Source organism: Leopardus geoffroyi, chromosome A3, assembly GCF_018350155.1.
Source record: "Leopardus geoffroyi isolate Oge1 chromosome A3, O.geoffroyi_Oge1_pat1.0, whole genome shotgun sequence".
Classification (NCBI taxonomy): domain Eukaryota; kingdom Metazoa; phylum Chordata; class Mammalia; order Carnivora; family Felidae; genus Leopardus; species Leopardus geoffroyi.
This window is the reverse complement of record NC_059336.1, coordinates 25,360,331-25,378,906: the sequence shown is the minus strand read 5'-3', so window position 1 is coordinate 25,378,906 and position 18,576 is coordinate 25,360,331. Positions and strand designations below refer to the sequence as shown.

At 58.3% G+C, this 18,576-nt stretch overlaps 2 protein-coding genes across 3 annotated transcripts; one reads left to right on the top strand and one right to left on the bottom strand.

The window, feature by feature from the left end:
- Positions 1–1,210: 1,210 nt before the first annotated feature.
- Positions 1,211–17,532, bottom strand: NECAB3 (N-terminal EF-hand calcium binding protein 3). Of its 2 annotated transcripts, XM_045444869.1 has the most exons (13): positions 17,301–17,532; positions 15,301–15,325; positions 13,694–13,802; positions 12,673–12,698; positions 12,356–12,453; positions 4,324–4,460; positions 3,945–4,063; positions 3,760–3,839; positions 3,602–3,655; positions 2,975–3,087; positions 2,728–2,805; positions 2,142–2,233; positions 1,211–2,052 (listed from the first exon to the last, which is right to left on the bottom strand). In XM_045444869.1, the coding sequence occupies exons 1-13, from the start codon at positions 17,415–17,417 to the stop codon at positions 2,024–2,026; spliced, it is 1,077 nt and encodes a 358-aa protein (XP_045300825.1). In that variant the 5' UTR covers positions 17,418–17,532; the 3' UTR covers positions 1,211–2,023. The 2 variants fall into 2 exon arrangements, with proteins under 2 accessions (XP_045300825.1, XP_045300826.1); XM_045444870.1 differs by lacking the exon at positions 2,728–2,805 and having other exon boundaries at positions 17,301–17,525.
- ACTL10 (actin like 10) lies at positions 10,409–11,248 on the top strand. Its single transcript, XM_045444871.1, has one exon. It carries the CDS (start codon positions 10,409–10,411, stop codon positions 11,144–11,146), a length of 738 nt encoding a protein of 245 aa, XP_045300827.1. The 3' UTR covers positions 11,147–11,248.
- Positions 17,533–18,576: the final 1,044 nt, after the last annotated feature.

Here is an 18,576-nt window from a genome sequence, read left to right as displayed (position 1 = left end):
GCAGGACTGTTTCCTCCCGGATGGGCTTCTTGTCTAACCAGGACACCGAAGCCTCCTCAGGCCGCCCAGAGCAGTGCGGCACCCTCTCCAGGTGCTGGCTGCCCTCTCCAGGAACCGCAGGGAGCCTGCAAAGAGGCGTGGCGGGGTACAGCCCGGCACGGTGCCGGCCAGCGAGCCACCAGGGACCCCCGTGCTGGGTCTTTGGCCCGGGTGGCCAGGCCGGCGGCATAGCTCTGCGCCCCCCACTCACGGGGAGACACCTCAGGGAAGACCCTGACTAGAGTCCCGGGCCAGGACGTCCATCTGAGCTGTCTTCCTGGCACCACTGGGGCACTCGGAACACCGGTGACATGTCAGCCCACTGGCCAGTCACCCCCGGCTTAAAACCTACCACAGCTTCCTCAGCATGAAGCACCTTTGAGGCCCTGCCGCCTCCTCACTTTCGCCTCAGCCCACTGCCCCCTCACCCCAACCTCAGCCCGCTGCTGGGCTTCCTTCAGTTCATGAGGCAAGCTCTCCTCCCCCTCAGGGCCTGAGCGTGTGTTTCCGGCCTAAAGACTCCTGACCCCAACACCTTCCAGACCAGGTCAGAGGCCATCCTTTGCTCTTGTGTTGCCAAGTGCCTCCCCTTTAGAACCCATGGCTGTGACAGTCGCCTCTCCCCAGATGGCCCAGAGGAGGGCCCCCTGGTGCCTGGATGGACCAACTTGGCCATTTTGCACCTGATTCTGTCAGGTGACATGGGTGGTGACAAATCCAGTCTGGAAGGGGGGCCGTGGGGAGGAAGGTTCTGTCAGGGGACAGAACTTCTCACAGGCATGCAGTTACACTATCTGGGATTCCAAGAAGGTTCTGTGCCCCCAACTTCAGACCACATCATGTTGGCAATGAGGGTGGTGGTGAAGCTAGGACAGCCAGCTGACTTTCAGGGGGTTGAGAGCAGAGATCCAATCCAGTCTACCCCCTTTCCCAGACAAGGCCCAAGAACCAGGGCTTGTGAGCCTGAGGAGGTCCTGAGTTGAGGAAACGGAGACGAGCTGTGATTTAAGTTATCATCATCATCATCATCATCATCATCTGTTCACAAGAGAGCTCAAGATAGGAACTGACTGATTCCTAAGGATAGGTTGTCTGCCCTAAATCTCTCGTCTGAGATGCAAACCAACCCCAGGGCCTGGCCTTCTTGCAGAGGGAGAGAGAGGACACAACACCAGAGGTGACCACTGCCTTTATTGCCTCTGTGCTGGGGTCTTGGGCTGGGGTTTGGAGGTATCTGGGGGGAGCAGGTGACACTGGGCCCAAATTATTGCTACTTGGCAAGGTCACCTTGGGACTTCCCATAGTGCCCTGAGTGTGGGTAGGCATGAACATGCAAAATATATGCAAATGACATGCAAACCAACCCAGGATCTTGCCGAGGTCTCTGGTGCAGCCAAGGGTGCTGGAAGAGTTGGAAGCCTGCTAACCCAGGAGGGTGATGGGGACACCCAGGTCCTTACCCCACACTGCAGACGGATCCGGCCCAGCCTCAGGGGTCGAGGTTTGGTGGTGGGGGGGTGGGGGTGGTGTCCCTGAGCATCAGCCCTGGTTCTGCTGCTGGCTGAGGAAGAGCAGAAGCCTGGCCCCAAGACAGCAGGAAGAAAGCAGGGTACCCACTAGGCAGCCAGACAGCCGGAGGCCCACCCAGAGAGGGAGGCGACCTCCTTCCTCTGTGTCACACAAGGCTGGGACAGAGGTGACCAAATCCAAGCTTCCTGAGCCAGGCAGAGGCCAGAATGCCTCAGAGGCCAAAGCTACAAACAATAAAATACACTGATAAATAAATAGAAAGCGAGCAGCCCAGTCCCTGATCCCTGGGCTGAGAGACTCTCCACCAGCTGGGTCTGGGGCAGGGGGACCTTTGAGAGCCCGGCCCCAGTTCTAAGAGTGGCAGCGTCCTTGGTCTTGGTGCTGAGTCGACCAGTCGAGAAGCTCCAGAAGGAGGCAGGTAGGGCCCCAGGGCCTTGGCTTATGCAGGTCAGGCTCAGTTATTATTCATAATCCACCAGGAGGCTAGGGGTCAGAGGTTGAGGGTCAGAGGCCATCAGGGGCCCACTGCCACTCTGTAGGGCTGTGGAGCAGGGTCGGGGGCCACAGCATACCTGGGAAGAACACAGTGGTGAGGGTGTCTGGAGCTCGCAGGTGGTCAATGAGGATGCGCTGGAAGGCCTTACTGCAGGCGGACTGCTGGTGCCTGGGGAGGGCCGTGGAGTGACCTGAGGCTGGAGCTGGTCCCTCGAAGAGCAAGACCACCCACCCCCACCCTGTCCTACTGTCTGGATTCAGATCCCGGTCCTGCCTCACATTGGCTCTGAGCCTCGGTTCTCTCTCTGTGAAATGGGGACAATAGTGCCTACTGTACCGGGACACTGGGGGGATGACGTGAAATAATACGTGGGTGCTTGGCATAGACCGTGGCACGGTGGTAACAGTGTGTATTCACTGAGTGCCCGCCATCTACTGTGTTCCTGCCATTGTGCTCAGCTTTTCATACGCCATCTCGTTTGGCTCATAGAAGGGTAGATCTATTATGACTCTCATTTTGGAAAGATCGCTGGGGCTCAGAGTGGATGAGTAACTCTCCCAAGGTTACACAGCCAGTGATTAATAGAGGATGATTTGAACCCACGCCTGACTCACTCCAGGGCCCATACTCAATAAACTTTAGCTTTCAGATACCATTCATACCTTCTCCAGGAGGCCTCATCCTGCCAGAACTCATATAGGGTGAAAGAGGCATTGTCCAGCATCTTCTGGGCAGACACACTGTGGGGCCAAAGAGATGGCCAGGCCAGGCCCAGGCTACCACCACCACTGCCCACCCAGCCTGGGTGTCTGACGGGAGCCTTGGCCAAGGACGCCCAGCCCCAGCACTTTGCCCTGCTCACCCCCCTCCCCTGACCTTGGCCAGCCCACTGGCCAGCTAGGGACTCACTGCAGGCAACGGCTCTGGGCCCCTGTGAAGTCCACATAGCAGCACAGGGCACGGTGGAAATCCTGCAGGGCTTCCTCTGCCACGTGCACCTGCCTCTGGGCCACGAGGATGTGCTGGCAAGAGAGGCAGCCTGGTGAGCCGGGGTGAGGCAGGGCCCAGGGGAAGGACTGGCTCTGGCCTTCAGGAGGACTCCGCCCTTCTTGACTTGCACCAGCCCCGCCTACCGTGAGGTCAAGCTCCTGCCCCAACCTGGCCCCCAGCATCCCTGCCTCCAGCCTCTCCTCATGGCCAAGATCATTGCCTTGATCCAGCCACTGTCCCCCCCTCCAGCAGCATGCCACCACTTCCCCCTCTAGCCTCCACCCACACACCACAGACCCAGCTTTCAGGAACGCAGATGAAGTGAACTAATACCCAGAGAGAGACAGTGATTTCTACAGGGTCACAGAGGAAGGGCCAGAACCCAGCACCTGCCAGGCTTGGGGGACGAGGGCTGGGCCAAGCCTGGGAAATGGGCATGTGTGTAACACAGAGGCCAAGCAGGCAGCAGGCCCCGTGAAACCCCTCATTTGATGAGCACCTCGTCCTGGCCCAATACCCAGTTGCCTGTCCCTCTCCTGGACTCACCGAGCCAGGCCCCTTGGTAAGCTCCTCTTCATGCAGGGGTTCCAGCCGGGGGGCCTACGAGGGACACAGAGTGTGGGCAAGGCCCCCGGTGTGTGCCTGGCTTATGTAGATTCCAGGAAGAACCTCCCCCTTGGGGCACTGGCCACCTGGTCACTCACCTTACACTCAAGCTGGTCAATGAGCTCCTGGAGACGGTTGACCTGGAGCCGCCACTGCATCTCAGCTTCTGAGCTCTGCCCTGGGGTGGGACACCCATGGGGGCAAGTCAGGCATGGGCCCCCTCGGGTTGGGAAGCCTCTCAGGATGAGCTGAGGGGCAGTGGGTGAGTGGGCACCGGGGGCACCTGTGTCCGAGGAGCCAGGAGACCAGGCGGGTGACCGACTGACGCTCCGCGGGGCCCTGCGCCCTGCCCTCCGGCAGCCATGGGGCCTGCTCTGTACCTCCACGCTGTCTTCATCTGACCTAAGAGAAGTGGAGGGTCAGCCCATTGCTCTCAGACCCACAGGCCAAGGACTGGGGCCCCTGCACAGGGCTGGGCCTGGGTGGAGCAAGACAGGCTTCCTGGGACACTGAGACCCAGCCAGCCGCTCCCTCTCACCCCTTCTTGGCCTCCCTGTCCAAGAACAAGAATAATGGGCTCTGGGATGCTGGAGCGGCGGAATGTGATGAAAGCTGAAGGCCCTGGAATGTGGAGACAATGACCAGCAGGGCACCTCACATACCGTGGGCCACGGGCCTGGGCCTCCAGGGTATCTGACGCCCCTTCCAGCGAACTCTGCAGGGCTTGTAGCTGGCTCACCGTCTCCCGCAGTAGGAAGCGGGTCACAAACTGGTCCACCTTGGAGGCCCGCTCATATTCCTGGGGGCAGAGGGAGCATGCTCAACATATCCTGGCCCCAAGCATATATTTCTGAATGGGGAGCCACTGTCCTGCTCCCCTACCCTTGCCCATCCAAGCAATAGTACAGCATGAAGAGCAGAGAGCGTGCAACCAGAGCAGGACCGTTCTGGGACTGGGAGCAGGGCCTGGCCTCCCTTCCTGGGAGGTGTAAGGCCACCTTTACAGGGAGGCATCTGCCATTTTCTGGGCCCTAAGGCCCCTTCCCTGTTGGGCCACCACCTTTAGCCAGGCTGGTGGTGGCGGGGGGAGAGAGGGGGGTGTAAGGCAGGTCACATGGCATCCGAAGGCATGAGGCAAAATGATGGTGTGATGTGGCCCCATGCTCACCAGTTGGCCCTAAACTCATGATCTATGCATGCATTCATTCATGCACTCATCCATGCAACAAATACTTAACTTCTACTAGGAGCTGCAGATACAAAACAGCCGGGCCACTGTCCTTATACACATAGCACTGATTCCTACATCACTAGCCTCCACTCAGCCCCTCCCAATGTGGGCAGAGAGACAAGGCCGACAGGCCAGTCCCTACACTGCCCATTTGAGATGCTCAGAGACTCTCCAACTACCTTCGCCTCCTTGTGCCTTAGTTTCCTCACCTAGAGAACAGGGAGGATAATAGCCGTCTCACCGAGCAGTTGAAAAACTTCAGTGAACTAATTCCTACATAGGACACAGCCCAGGATGGGAGTCCTGAGAAGCCAAAGTCCAGGTGCTTGCCCACCCTCCACAAAGGGCTCCAGAGGCAACATCCATCAGAGGCTTCATTTCTTTCCATGACCTGCCTCTGCTCAGCCATCAGATGGGCCCTGCTGGGCCAGGCTCATGAGCTGGGAGGCAGGAACAGAATGGGGGCCAGGTGCTCTCACTCTTAGGCCAGTGGTTTCTGCCCTGTCTCCAAGCCTCATTCTCCAGACTTCCTGGCCATGCTCTGAGCTCTCTGAAATCCTTCCAATAAATTCCCTTTTGAGCGCTTAAGATGGTTGATCGAGTCTCTGTTGCTTGCAACCAAAAAACCCAGCTGCCACAAGCACCCTCTGTGCCATGCCCTGTTCCAAGCAGAATTTCATTTAATCCTCATAACAACTTATAAAAACCATAATGGACCCCATTTTGTAGATGAGAAGACTGAGGCCTGGAGCAATTAATTACCTTGGGCCAAGATCACACAATTAGTTAGTGGCAGAGTCAGAATTCAAACCGGGACCACAAAAATTCCTCTCTACTCACCACTAAGCGCCTTACAAGCATTGCCATATTTGTGATTATCAGCCCAGTTTTGCACCTGAGAAACCAAGGCCAGAAGTCACAGCCAGAGTAAATGGAGCCAAGATTCGCCTGTGGGTTCTGGGAGGAGGAGCTTAGAGCCTACAGCTGGGGAGGTTGACCTATGAGGTCACAATGTGGCCTCCCCAGGATAGAGTGGGGACAAGAGTGCCCCTCCCCCAGCCAGAGGGCAGGGCAGAGGCAGCATGGGCTGTGGCCTCCAGTGGTGACCAGCCCTGCCATGGGAAACAACAGTTCTCACAAGAGAACCAAAGTGCCCAAGCAGGCCTGCAGGGAGAGGCCACCTGACATGGACAAGGCTGGGTGGAAACAGCAGTTCTTCAGCCATCTCAAGCGGAAGAAGCCAAACGTGAGTGCCAGGGTGTTAGGGCAGGTGGGAATCAGGGGAACTCGAACAGGTGGGCAGGAGGGGATGCTGGGATTCTAGGCCCTGTGGGCATAAGTCCGAGGCGCATGGAAGGGCTTGGATAACCCCTCTGAAGATGGCAGTCCCAGGAACCCACGTGGTGTGGTTGGGTCCTAAAAGCCCAGAGGGAGGGCAGGGATTCAAGCAACCAGGAGAAATTAGGAGACGGGAGCCCAGGAGGGTGGGCCGGAAGGGATTCTCCCAACTCCCCACAGAGAAGTAGAGGGTTCTGCGTGGTGAATCAGCCTTAGTTGGTACCGCAGGGGCTATAAGCACAGGGAGGTCCTTTATGCCCCCTTTCCAGCTCCCAGCCTCAAAACATGCTACTTTTCCCCTTCTTCGAGTGAGCAGAGGCCCTGGAGGGGGTCCGGGTGGGTGAGAGTCCCGCTACTAAGGCTGGGAGGGCAGGCAAAGATCCCATAATCGCAGACGGTTTAAGTCTCAGGAGGTCAGCTACGGTGGGTGAACGTTTCCAGAGGGAAGGCAGGTGTCCTGGGCAATGGGACCGGGAGAGACCCACTCCCGCCCCCGAGCACGGGAGGAGAGCGGGAGTCCTGGAAATGTAAAGGGGGCAGAGTCCTGGGAGACTGGATCTGGGTGGGTGAGGATCCTCAAGAAGAAGGTGCTGTACGCTCTTCCCCCTCACGCTCCCGCCCCGCCCCAGGCCAAGATCGTGCTACTTTTCCCCTTGGACAAGCAGCAGCAGCAGCTATCCGACGTGGCGGCAGGCTCAGGCGCGCGGCCCGGGCGTCCAGGCGAGGACGCGACGGGCGCCCCCGTGGGCTCCCCGGCGGCGGCGCCCACGCTGCGAGGAGCGGGCGACTGCGCTGATCGGCGCGAGGGCGCACGCGCGCGAGAGATGAAGACGATCTTGGTCCTGCTGCTGCTGCTGGACGCGCGGCTGCAGGAGAGGCGCTGCGCGGCCGGCGCGCCCGGAGCGGGGGGCGGGGCCAAGGTCGCGCAGGGCTGGCAGCGGCTCTACTCGCGCCTGCTGACCGACGTTCAGGCGAACCGCGAGGCCGACCCCGCCGAGGAGCAGCCGCGCAAGCGGCGCCGCTGCCCTCGCCCGCGGCCCTGAGCGCCCGGCCCGTGGCCCAATAAAGAGCGCATAGCACCCCTGGCGCCTGCTGGCTCTGTCTGAGGAGGCGCAGAGCTGGGCGGGGGTAACCGGGCCGAGGGCGAGACGCGGATGATACGGTAGGACTGAGGGCCGAGCAACGGCAATGGCTTGGCGCCAAAACCGAGCCTTCTCCTTCCTTGTGACCCAAGCGTCAGAACCCCTGCCCCCAGGTGGGGAGGGACACCCTGCCACAGTGGAGGGAAGCTGTTTTCCTCCTCCAACTCCAGGCCCGGGTCAGACCTTCAGGTTTGCAGGCCCAAGGGAGGTGAGTTTGGGCAAACCCCGGTGTGGGCACGCTAGGAGGAGGGACCTGCCTCCAGCCGAAACCTAACATCTTCAAGAGTCCTCAACATCCACAAGTCCTTCTTAGGCAGGGGGCGGAGGCAACAGACACCACCATCCTGGAAAAAACTGTGAGGGTCCCACGGTCAGCTGGGCTGGGGCCTGAGACTCACATTCTGCCTGTGAGAGCACCCAGGAGGAGAGGCTGGGGTCTGGGGGCTTCTGACCCCTCACTCCTACCCCACTCTGCTTGGTAACCCCCAAGCCACCTCATCACTTGTCCCTCACCCTACCTTGTGCCATCCCCTTCCCCACATTGCAGTCAGAGACTTCTTCCAAACCACTTAGCTGTCTGTAGGACAGTTGGCTCTGCTGCTAAGCTCCCACTGATTTCTCCAAAGCCCAGAGGGAAACGCCCAAACTTATTGTTGTCAAATGCAAGCTCAGCCCCCAGCCTTAGTCTTTCCCTCTAGGGCTTCTGAGTGACTCATATCCTCACCCTTGCTCTGGCTATATTGCCACTGTGGTCTCCAACGCAAGGTTCACCTCCCTAATCCACCCAGGAGAGGCCTGGCATGTTATCTGTGAGAAAGACCCAGCTACTTCTCATTTTCCTGGGCTCCAAACCCAGCTCCAGACCTCAGTGCTGCCCCAGCCCTACCAAACCTGTAGCCAGCCTTCCACTGGTGACCACCTCAGAATGTCCCAAAGGGGACAGATGCAGCAGGGGGTGAAGGTCCCAGCTCATTAAAGACACAGGCCCGGCTTCTGCTACAGATGCACTTCCGTTAGTGTCAACACAATCGACATCCCTTCCGTATCCCCTGCGTCAGGCTGGAGGTTGCATGACCCACGGCATCTCCCCAAATGCTTATAAAAACATACCCTTTCTTGCCATCCCTGTGGTTACAATCAAGGTAACCATGTCCTTCAATGTGGCCACACATCCTGGCCATACGTGATTGGCCTAGGCTGGTCCTATCAGCCTCTTTCCTGGGACTGTAATTCAGGAGATGTGAGAGACCGTTTTCTACGTGAGCATGCATGGGCTGAAGCCAGTCTTCAGAAGAATAAAACAATGCAGAGCCTGTACACATCCTGCAGCTAGGCCCTGCGTCCAGTCCGTTCCTGAAACCTGATTTCATCTTTGTTCTTGGCGTCCATAAGGCCTACAAGATCCTTGTAATCAAATCCCTATTTTAGCTTAAGCTCAGTTGAGTAGGTCTTCTACTTGCAACCGAAATGGTCCTAAAGAGAATAATAGACTCTGCAGAGACTAGAAGTGGCCTTTTCCCTATGTGAGGATTATTAGTACGTTCTGGAGGAAGAAAGTGAGCCCAGAGAGAGATTAGGACTTGCTCAGGGGGGCACAGTGAGTCATCTTCAGAACTGAGTCACAAACTCCTCGGGTCCACTGGAGTCCATACATGGAAGCCCCTGCAGGTAGGGTCCCTATGTGGGCTGCCTGGGCCCCTCAGGGCTGAGCTCACATAGGTCCTATGAGTGGCTACAGATCTGTGATTAAGAGCTTTCCCTTCAGCATGAAGGAAGGTGGGGAGGGGGGAGGAGACTGCTGCACATCGGCCAGAGTACTTCGGATAATCTGAAGCATTCTGGTTGTGCTGGACAGCTGAGGCCAGATCCCCTGATGCCAAAATCACTGCTCTTGGCCCTGTCTCAGGAGAGAGGATGGGTCCAGGGAGTTCTCATGGGAGAGGTCTGTGGAATACAGCAGGTACTGAGGACTGAGGTCACAATGAGTCCAATCCGAGTTCTTTTCCTTCCTTCTTTGACCACCCCATCTTACCTTAAGTCAAGGCCAAGAGAGAGGTGCCAGGAGACCTTCTGGGGCTCAAGGACTGGGCTGGACTCCTGGGTCCCCAAGTAAGGATATATGTCCGGAGGACACTGCCACAAGGCCCCATCATTGTTAGAGCCCTGCTGCTCCCAGAGGCTTCTCATCTAGAAGGATTGAACGAGGCCCTCTCAACATCTATGTCCACCAGGACTGAGGGGGCGGAGCCACATAGCGGAGGCTCGTCCTCAGTGGGGTGGGCCTGGTGCAAGGTGGGTCTTGAGCCTTGAGCCACAGGAGGGCAAAGAGGGCCAAAAGCGGCCGGAGCCCGCAGGAGCGGAGACTGACGCTCAAATTAGTGGTGGGTGCTCGGGCCTGTGGGCAGCGCCAAGAGCTGAAAAGAGACGTCCAGTCTGGCCGGAAGAGTGGGAGCTCAGGACCAGAGGCCGGAGCCAAGAATTGAGGGCGCTAGTTCTGTAACCAGAAAGGCCAAGACTAAGGCCTGGGGCCCGAGCCAAGAGCTGAAAGGCGGGCCTCCAGTGAGGCCGGGGGCGGGGCCTCGCGAAGGGCGGGGTCGAGCCGGGAGAGGCGCTGTGGCGTCGGTGTCCTGGAGGTCCGGGAGCCGCCGGGTCCGTCGGCCGCCCTCGCTGGGCCGCGTGGCGGTGGTGGTAGACCAGGGCTCGGGCTTCATCAAGGCGGGCTTCGGGGGCGAGCGCCAGCCCCGCCTGGTGCTGAAGAGCTCCAGCCTCGTGCCCACCTGGGACCGGCCGGTGTGTACCCGCGCACCCGGCTGCGGGCTGGCGGGCGGCGTGGAACGGGCGCACCCCATCAAGCACGGCGTGGTGGTGGACTGGGAGGCACTGGAGGGGCTGTGGGAGCGCCTGCTGGTGGGCGGCCTGCGGGTGTGCCCGGAGCAGTGGCCCGTGCTAGTGAGTGACTCGCCGTCGGCGCCGTCCGCGAGCCGCGAGAAGGTGGCCGAGCTGCTGTTCGAGGCCCTGGTGGTGCCTGCGTGCCACATGGCCAGCACGGCGTTGTTGGCGCTCTGCTCCACTGGCGCGTTCAGCGGGCTGGCCGTAGAGGCAGGTGCAGGCGTGTGCCACGCCACACCCGTCTATGCGGGCCACTCGTGGCACGAGGCCACCTTCCGGCTGGACATCGCAGGCAGCACCCTGTCGCGCTACCTGCGGGACTTGCTGGTGGCAACGTGCCCTGATCCATCGCTGCGGGCCTTGCCCCGCAAGGCCATCACACAGCTCAAGAAGCGCTGCTGCTATGTGTCGCTGGACTTTGAGGGTGACCTTCGTAACTCTGACCGCCACCATCCGGTCAGTTTCTGTTTAGGCAACGGGTGCTCTTTCTGCCTCAGCAGCGAGCGCTTCCGCTGCCCGGAACCCATCTTCCAGCCGAGTCTGCTAGGCCAGGCCGAGCCAGGACTGCCTGCACTGGCCTTCCAGGCACTGCAGAGGGTCCCTGCGACTCTAAGGACGCGGCTGGCGGATACCGTGGTGCTGGCCGGTGGTTCCACGCTTTTCCCTGGCTTCACTGAGCGCCTGGAAATGGAGCTAGAGGCGCAGTGCCGGAGGCACGGCTATGGGGCACTGCGGCCTCACCTGGTGGCCAAGCCTGGGCGTGGCACAGCAGTGTGGACAGGTGGCTCCATGGTGGCCTCCTTGCGTTCCTTCCAACAGCGCTGGATAACCCGGGCCATGTACCAGGAGTGTGGCTCCAGGCTGGTGCACGAAGTGTTCAACTGAGTCATGTTGGACTGGAGGGGAGGTGCCACATGAGGGGCACGGTGGGCTGAGCTATAGCTCTATCAGAGGCATTGAGTGCCAAATAAAAGTCTCAAGTGATTGGAGGTGGCAGAGTCATCATGTGCTGATGGGTCACTCCTACCCCTTACTGAGCCAGGAGGAGGTGGTCGAGATCCCAAGGACCCTCACTTTGACCTGCAGTTTGGATCTACCATAACCAGTGCCAGTTCAGAGAATACCAGTCCAGGTGCCTACCCCCAGGGCCCCGTTTCCATGGCAACAAGGAAGATAACACTCCCACTTGTGTCCAGGCCACAGATATGGAAATTATCACAACACATCAACTGCTCATCATGTACTATTTGGATTCCCATCCTATGCCAAGCCTCAATGGCAGAAAACCTACTAAAACCCATGGAGAAGCAACCAGAAAAGGAAGCCCTGTCCTTAGCTGATCATTGACTCACTGAAGGCCTCAGTTTCCCCTTCTGTAAATATGAGGTCACACACAATCCTCACTGTTCCCTCCTTGCCTCCTTATTAAGAGCTATGGGACAAAGGGAGGTGGAGACATTTCTTGAAAGAAACATACAAAGGGAGGGGTGGCTTGTGTTTTTGAAGTTGCTCTCCAAGAGCCTAGAGCCCTGGCTCTGAGCACTGTTTGTGATTGTATGCACGTGTGGCCACGCATGCATACAAACACTTGGGTGCTACATGCCTGCCTGCCTGCCTTACACATGTCCTCAGGCCAGGCCCTGCCCCACCAGGTTCCACACACCAGCATGGGCCTGTGGCTGTGTGTGAGTATGCCCACCTCCCAGCCCATCCCTGCTGGGTCCTGGGCTTGATACCCCACAATAGTTAGGTCTGACCAATAATAAAAACAGCAGCAGCAGGAGCTCCAGGTAGCAAGTGGCTGCTGTGTGCCAGGCACAGCTCTGGGTGCTGGGAATAGAGAACACGAAAGGCAAAAATCCCTGCCTTCATTCTCATTTCTCTGTCACATCAAATGTATGGAGCTCTATTATTATCCCCAGTTTACAGATAAGAAAACTGAGGCCCAGAGAGATAAAGGTACACAGCCAGAATGTGGGAGAGAACCCAAGCCTCTAGCTTCACAGCCCTGAGCCATGACAGTAGAGGCTCCCATAGGACAGCAGACACCCCTGCCCTCATTCCAGGCCCTCCACCATCAACCCCTCCACTCACCAGCTTGGTGGTGTCCATGGCAGTGAGCACGGCACAGTTCAGTGACTCCAGTGCGGCCAGCACAGGCCGGTAGACACCCAGGTGTTCTGAGAAATAGTCTGCAGGCAGAGAAGGTGCTCAAAGGTTCCCAGACCACCCCCTACTCCTGCTCCGCGGCCTCATTTACCCAACCTGGGATTCCTCAACAGCCAACCAGGCCTCATATCCTGAGGCAAGCCCATCTTGTTCCATTAGGAGAGAAGGAACAGCCTCCAAGGAACATCATGCCCACCTGCCCAGGGGCGCCAGGAGACCAGAGCTCCCGTGGACCTACTCACCACACAGTTTCTCCGTTTCCAAATTGCTGCAGGAAAAAGAGGAGGCACGCTTCAGTCCCACAGACTTAAGCTTGGTGACCTGAGATTTTGAAGCCAATGTTCCTCCCACTGCCCACCCCAGCTCAGCCTGATGAGGAGGCTGCTTCTGCCTCCACCCAATTTAAGCTGCTCAGTGGGCCAATGGGGGCAGCAAGGGTATTACTGAGGGCGAAAATTCAGACCCACTCTTGGCCTCCAAGAGGATCTCAGGACCAGGGAGAGAAATGTGGACACAGGCCAGAGAGGAGTATAATCAGAGCCGGGAAGGGAAAACCAGGTCTGGGGAAGTTCAGAGAAGGCCTGGGGTATTACTTGGTAGGTTAGGGAGGACTTCCAGAAGGAGGGTGCTTAAGTTAGGCCTTCAAGGACAAGGAATTTGATCGGAGTGTCTGGTGGTGGGGAGGTGGCAACATTGCAAATAAAAGGTCCAGCCCAAGCCTCAGAGTAGGGAAGGGCATGGAAGCCTTGAACGCTGACCCAGAGTTTAAAATTTATTCTAAGGAGATGTTGGGGGAGAGGGAGGGACAGCTGTGTATGTGTATGCACCCATGTGAGGAAGCATGGGGAGGGAAGCATGCAGACTCCTGCTAAGGCCCGTAGATGTGGGAGCACACATGGGAAGGTATGTGCGAGTTCATGAATCTGCATCGATGTGTGGAAGCAGGTGAGGCCCAGCTATCCTCAGGCATCCCCTTGTCCCTGCAGGAAGCGGGAATGGGGAGGGGGGTGGGGGGACACCTGTGGGCTGAACCACGGCTGGTGACTCAGACCAGGCTATTTTGGGGTCCCAGCTGGAAGGAGTGTGATGGACAAGGCTGGAGCCAGGGAGGGAGTGAGTGGGCGGGTAAAGCTGTCATCAAGCCCTAGCACCTCTCTCCCTATGCAACCCCCCATCCTCCATAAGGAGGCAGGGGACACCGTGGGGCTGGGAGAGCCTAGCTTCACATCTACACCCAGCTCACCCACCCGTTCTCGTACTCACTCAGTGGAGGGCCCATCAATGCCGCTGAACAGTTCCCGCAGCTCCCCAGGGCTGAGAACCCCATCAGCAAAGTAATTCTGGAACTCCTCAAATGAGAGCTTACCATCATCTGGGGTGGGAGCAGAGAGCAGAGCTGGTATCCCTGACCCCTGGCTGCACCCCTGCCACCAGCTTCAGACCCCCTAAAGCTACTTGGCCAGGTGGAATGGAATTGAGCTTGGGGGGACTTGGCTGTTGGGGACAAAAGAGTCTCCAGGGGTGCCCACTTAAGGCAACAGGGTCCACTCTTTAGGCACCCAAAGGACAAGGCAGCACACACATGGCATTGCATAGGGACTCAATAAATGCTTGCCAAATGAAGAAGCAAATGGAAAGCCTGGGACATGGCCAGGTCATGGCAGAACCTAGACATCACTCAGAGGACTTGGGGGCTCAGTCTCTGCCCACCAAGCCTGGCTCCAGGCTGCTCTGTACCCACACCCTTCACAGAGAAGCCGCCAGGAGGCAGATGAGATCTTCCTTAGAGTTGGAGGCCCTGCAAGAAGCCGCAGGCTGGCAGGCTCAGGAGGGAATGCCCTTCTCTTCACAGGGGCTATGGAATAGTCTAAGAGCACCAGGGGGATGGCCAAAGACACCGGGAATTTGCCTGTAAGGTCTCTAAGCAGATGGGGTTGGGGGAGCAGAGCTGGGGGGGTGGGGTGGTCTGAGCCTCCCCAGACAGAGTGCTATGATCCAAATGTGTGCTGGCTGATCAATGGGTTGGGACACGATCCTGTCTCCAGGAGGGTGAAACACCAAAGGCTCTGAAGACCCCAGATGGAAGTAAGGCCAAGGCTGACTGGCTGCCTCAGCTCAGACCCTCACCTGGCCAATCAGGACACAGTGGGCTGCTCCAAGTTGTGGGCAGCAACTTGATCGTGGGCTCCCTTGAGGGCTCCTGCTTTAGCTTTCAAGGTTTTCCCAAACCAGGGTCTGAGACTGCCCAGGACCCAGAGCAGGGGAAGCTGATTCCCTGGACCCAGCAGCATCCTGTGCAAGCCTTCCCTGGGTCCAGGTGGTTAGTCATATGGGAAGTTACTGAGCCCTCTAAAGATCTAACAGCACAATCCCCCACAGCCTCATCTCCATCACCCAACCTTTCCAAGCCCCTCACGCAGGAAGCTTGGAACCAAGCATCACACAGACCTGGATTCAAGGCCCACCACTTAAAGGCTGTGTGACTTCAAGCAACCTGCTTCACCTCTCTGGGCCTGTGCTCCTTAGTCTGTAAAATGGGATGAAGAATTCCCATCTAGCTGTTGGTTGTGAGGACAACATGAAATCATATGGAAGAGTTATCCATACCTGTGCCGGGGGCATTGTGGGAGAGTATGCCCCCACCTCCAGCCTCTGGCTAAGCCACATTCCCTCCACTCTCCATCCTGCCAAACTGAATTCCAAATGGCACCCCCTCTGGGAAGGATGGCTTGATTGATTCTCCTGATTTGGGTCTTCCCAAGATTTTTCTCCATTCTAGACTGTGCTCCCAAACCCGTGACACTCCCCTGAGCCTCCTTGATGGCCCCCACCCCTCCCCACACTGTAGACTCAAGGGAAGGCACACTCACCATTCTTGTCTGCTCTGCGGAAAACCTGGAGGACAAAGGGGCACAGACGGGAGCTGTGAGTGCCGCCTAGGAGGCAGGATGCCCCCACCCAGCTCATCAGGGCCCCAGCTGGCCAGCCTACCCCCCCACAACCTTGCCTTTCCTCTTGCCCAGCCTGGTCCTAAACCCCTGCCCAGATCAGCCCTGTGGGAGGCTTTCCAACAAGGGGAGCACAGGAAGATCACACAGCAGGTCTCACCACTTGCTCACATTTCCTGCAGGTCCTGGCCCCACAGGGGGTGCTCCACACCAGCTTCCAGCACCCCCACCTCCCACACCCAGAGGCTACCCTGGGTTCTGTCTGAGGTATGAGCCCTTGCCACAGTCCCAGCTTGAAGAAGGTGGGGAAATGGGCCAAGTTCCTGGGCACTACTTGTCCCAGACCTGAACCCCTTAACTCTGCAGCATGGCCATGGTCCATCCCAGACTCTGCCCACTCAAGGCTCTTTCCCTGTGTGCTTAAGACCCTGATATGCAAACAGTGGCTAGTCCTTTCTTTGTGGGTGTCTGGGGTTAACCATTCCAGGGCCAGGGCTTCTTATGAGGCTGATTCAGTGTGAAGGCCTTGGACAGGCTCGCACGCGTGTGTGTGTGCATGCACACACATGTGCAAAGGGGAGTGGGAGTGGCAGAAAGCAAGGGTGAACAGATTGTATTTACAGAGAAGCAGAGATGAAGAGCAACAGAGGCAGAAAGGGACAGAGTCAAGATGTGATCAGGGACCAGAGACTCCCAGGTCATCCAAAGCAGCCCAGCAAATGGGGAGACCAGCACACCTGGCAAGGAGGGGCCGGCCAAAGTCTGGACAAAGAAGCCTTAACAACTCCAGGTCCTGAATGCCACTCCTCTCCAGCTGTTACCTCTGGGTCAGTGAAGCATTGGGATGAATCTAACCCCTAGCCAGAAGCCTGACTCAGAGGTCTGCCACTGTCTCGGGTCACACAGCAGCCCAGTGTGGCCTGGCTGGGGCAGATGGAGATGGCAAGAAGGGGTGCTATGCTGTGAATGAGGGCACCTGGGGCCACACTCAAACAAGCCTCTGCCTCTGTGTGATTGTGGACATGTTCCTAACTCCTCCGGCCTTGGTTTTTCCATCTGGGAAGCGGGATGGACAGATTCCTTCCATCCAGGACTGCGGTCAAGGTGCTGAGTCACTGGGGGCAGCGGGGAGTGGACAGGAGTGCCGTCTTTCCGTCTTTCCCACAGGCAGAGACCTCTGAAGCTGGGGGCGGGGGGGTGGGGTAGTGAATGGGCCAGGATGGATGGGGCTGAGCACTAGGGGAGGAAGGGGCCTGAGGCAGTGACTGAGGCCTGTCTAGGCTGCCCTTAGTTGGTGCCCCTGGGGGCGCTGCAGGGCCACCTGCCACACACAGGAGGGAGGTACAGACCACTGTGGGCAGTCCTGACGAACTATGGGACTCCATGGCCCCTGGGTCAGATCTATGGGACTCTGGGATCAGCCCTGGATCAGCAGTCTGGGGGGCTGTTTATTCTTCCAGCCTCCCCTGACTGGGTCAGCCCAGCCTGGGATTGCTATAGAGGGGACTGCTCCTGTGATCAAGTGTTGACAGCCCCCACTGCATCAGACACATAAATGGGGTGGACTGGGGTGGGGGGGGGGGGGGCAGCAGGGGCAGTGACACCGAACCAGGAGATAAGGAGAGTGAGAGACTGAGAACGGACACAAAGGAAAGGAGACAAAGATAAGGGAGAATGGAGACAGCAGGGTCAGAGAGAGATGGTGAGAGGCAGAGACCCAGAGACAGAAGCAGGGCCCCAAACAGACCTGGAGAGAGAGAGAGACACTGACAGAAAAAGAGACAGAGACGCAGAGACGGGGGTAAGGAGAGACAGCGAAAGACTGAGAGCCCAGCGAGACACAGGGAGAGAGCAGACAGACCTGGAGAGACTGACAACCCCAGGGCTAGAGAGCCTTCGCCCCCTGCCCGCTCCCCACTCACGTCCTGGAAGAGCGCGTGTCCGGCGGGCCCGGCGGCAGGCACGGGCGCGGGGGACCGCCGGGGCTCGGGCGCGGGCGGCCGGATCAGGCACACGGTGAGCAGCCCCGCGCACGCCATGGCGCCGCCACCCACTCGGCTCGGGCTGGGCTGCGGCTCCGGGTTCTGGACGCCGCCGCCTCGGACTCCGGGGGACGCCCGCCCATCGGCGCCGGCGCGGACGCCCGGGGCCCCGCCCCCCGCGGCTCCACCCCCCCGTCCCGCTGGCCGCGGAGGCCCCCTCCCCGCCCGCCCCTCTCTAGGGCCTCGCCTTCCCGACTGGAAAGGCAAACTCCAGCCTCCAGGTGGGCAAGAGCTGCACAACGTAGAACTCCCAACACCTTTCGCCTCTGCAGCTGTTACCAGAGGCTCCCGGAGGGTTGGCAACTGTGGAGTAAGGAACGACCCGAGGGGTCACTGTCAGCCGGCACTGGCTGTGTAAATGACAAGTGACGGTCTGCTTAGGAGTACTACACAGCCAGCAACAGAACAGAGGGCTGCGCGGGGCGGGGGCACCGAAGGCAGGTCCCACACCACTGTAGGGTCGACAAAGCAAACTGCAGAACAGACTGACACCTTGTGGGTAAGACCTGCAAGGGACTTCAGCTGAGCGTCTGTATCCTTTTCTGCAAAATGGGGGTAATAGTAGATACCATATAGGATTGTTGTGGGGACTCACTGACTGTAAAGGGCTTAAAATAGGACCTGGCTCAGAGAAAGCTCACCTAAGGGTTAAACAGATCCGTGCGGATCGCCTCCCAGTCACCCTCCTCTCCCCTTTCAAACTCAACTCAGTCCTTTTTACCCTCCCCTCTGCCATTCTGGCTCCTCTTCAGTTCATCCAACACATAGCAGCCAAAGGGAGCTTTTAAAATATAAAACAGGGTATGCCACTGCTATCTCAGGCTCACGAGTGAGTCCTTGTCCCCTGAATAACCCCCAACACTGAACTTCTCTCCACTCTAGCCCTCACGTCAGAACTCCACACTGGTTTCTCTGAGGTCCTCTGTGCCCCTCTCTCTCCTGCCCTGGGGCCTTTGACCACAATGCCCTGTCTGCTAAGTGGGTTCTTATTTTCCTCCTCAGGTAACTATCCTACAGCTCTCAGCTCAAGCATCACTTCTTCCAGGAAACCCTCTGATTTTCCCATTTGTGTCTGTTGGATCTCTTCCAACAGATCCCAAGAGTCCCATGAGGGCAGGGAATGTGTCCCCAGAACCTGAAAGAACCTGACACATAA

Coding starts and splice junctions, on each gene's coding strand:
- ACTL10 (XM_045444871.1), top strand. CDS start 10,409: ATGGCCAGCACGGCGTTGTTGGCGCTCTGCTCCACTGGCGCGTTCAGC.
- NECAB3 (XM_045444869.1), bottom strand. CDS start 17,417: ATGGCGTGCGCGGGGCTGCTCACCGTGTGCCTGATCCGGCCGCCCGCG. Junction 12,699..13,693: donor ATTGATGGGCCCTCCACTGA/GTGAGTACGAGA, acceptor TTTTTCCTGCAG/CAATTTGGAAACGGAGAAAC. Junction 12,454..12,672: donor GGAAACGGAGAAACTGTGTG/GTGAGTAGGTCC, acceptor CTCTGCCTGCAG/ACTATTTCTCAGAACACCTG.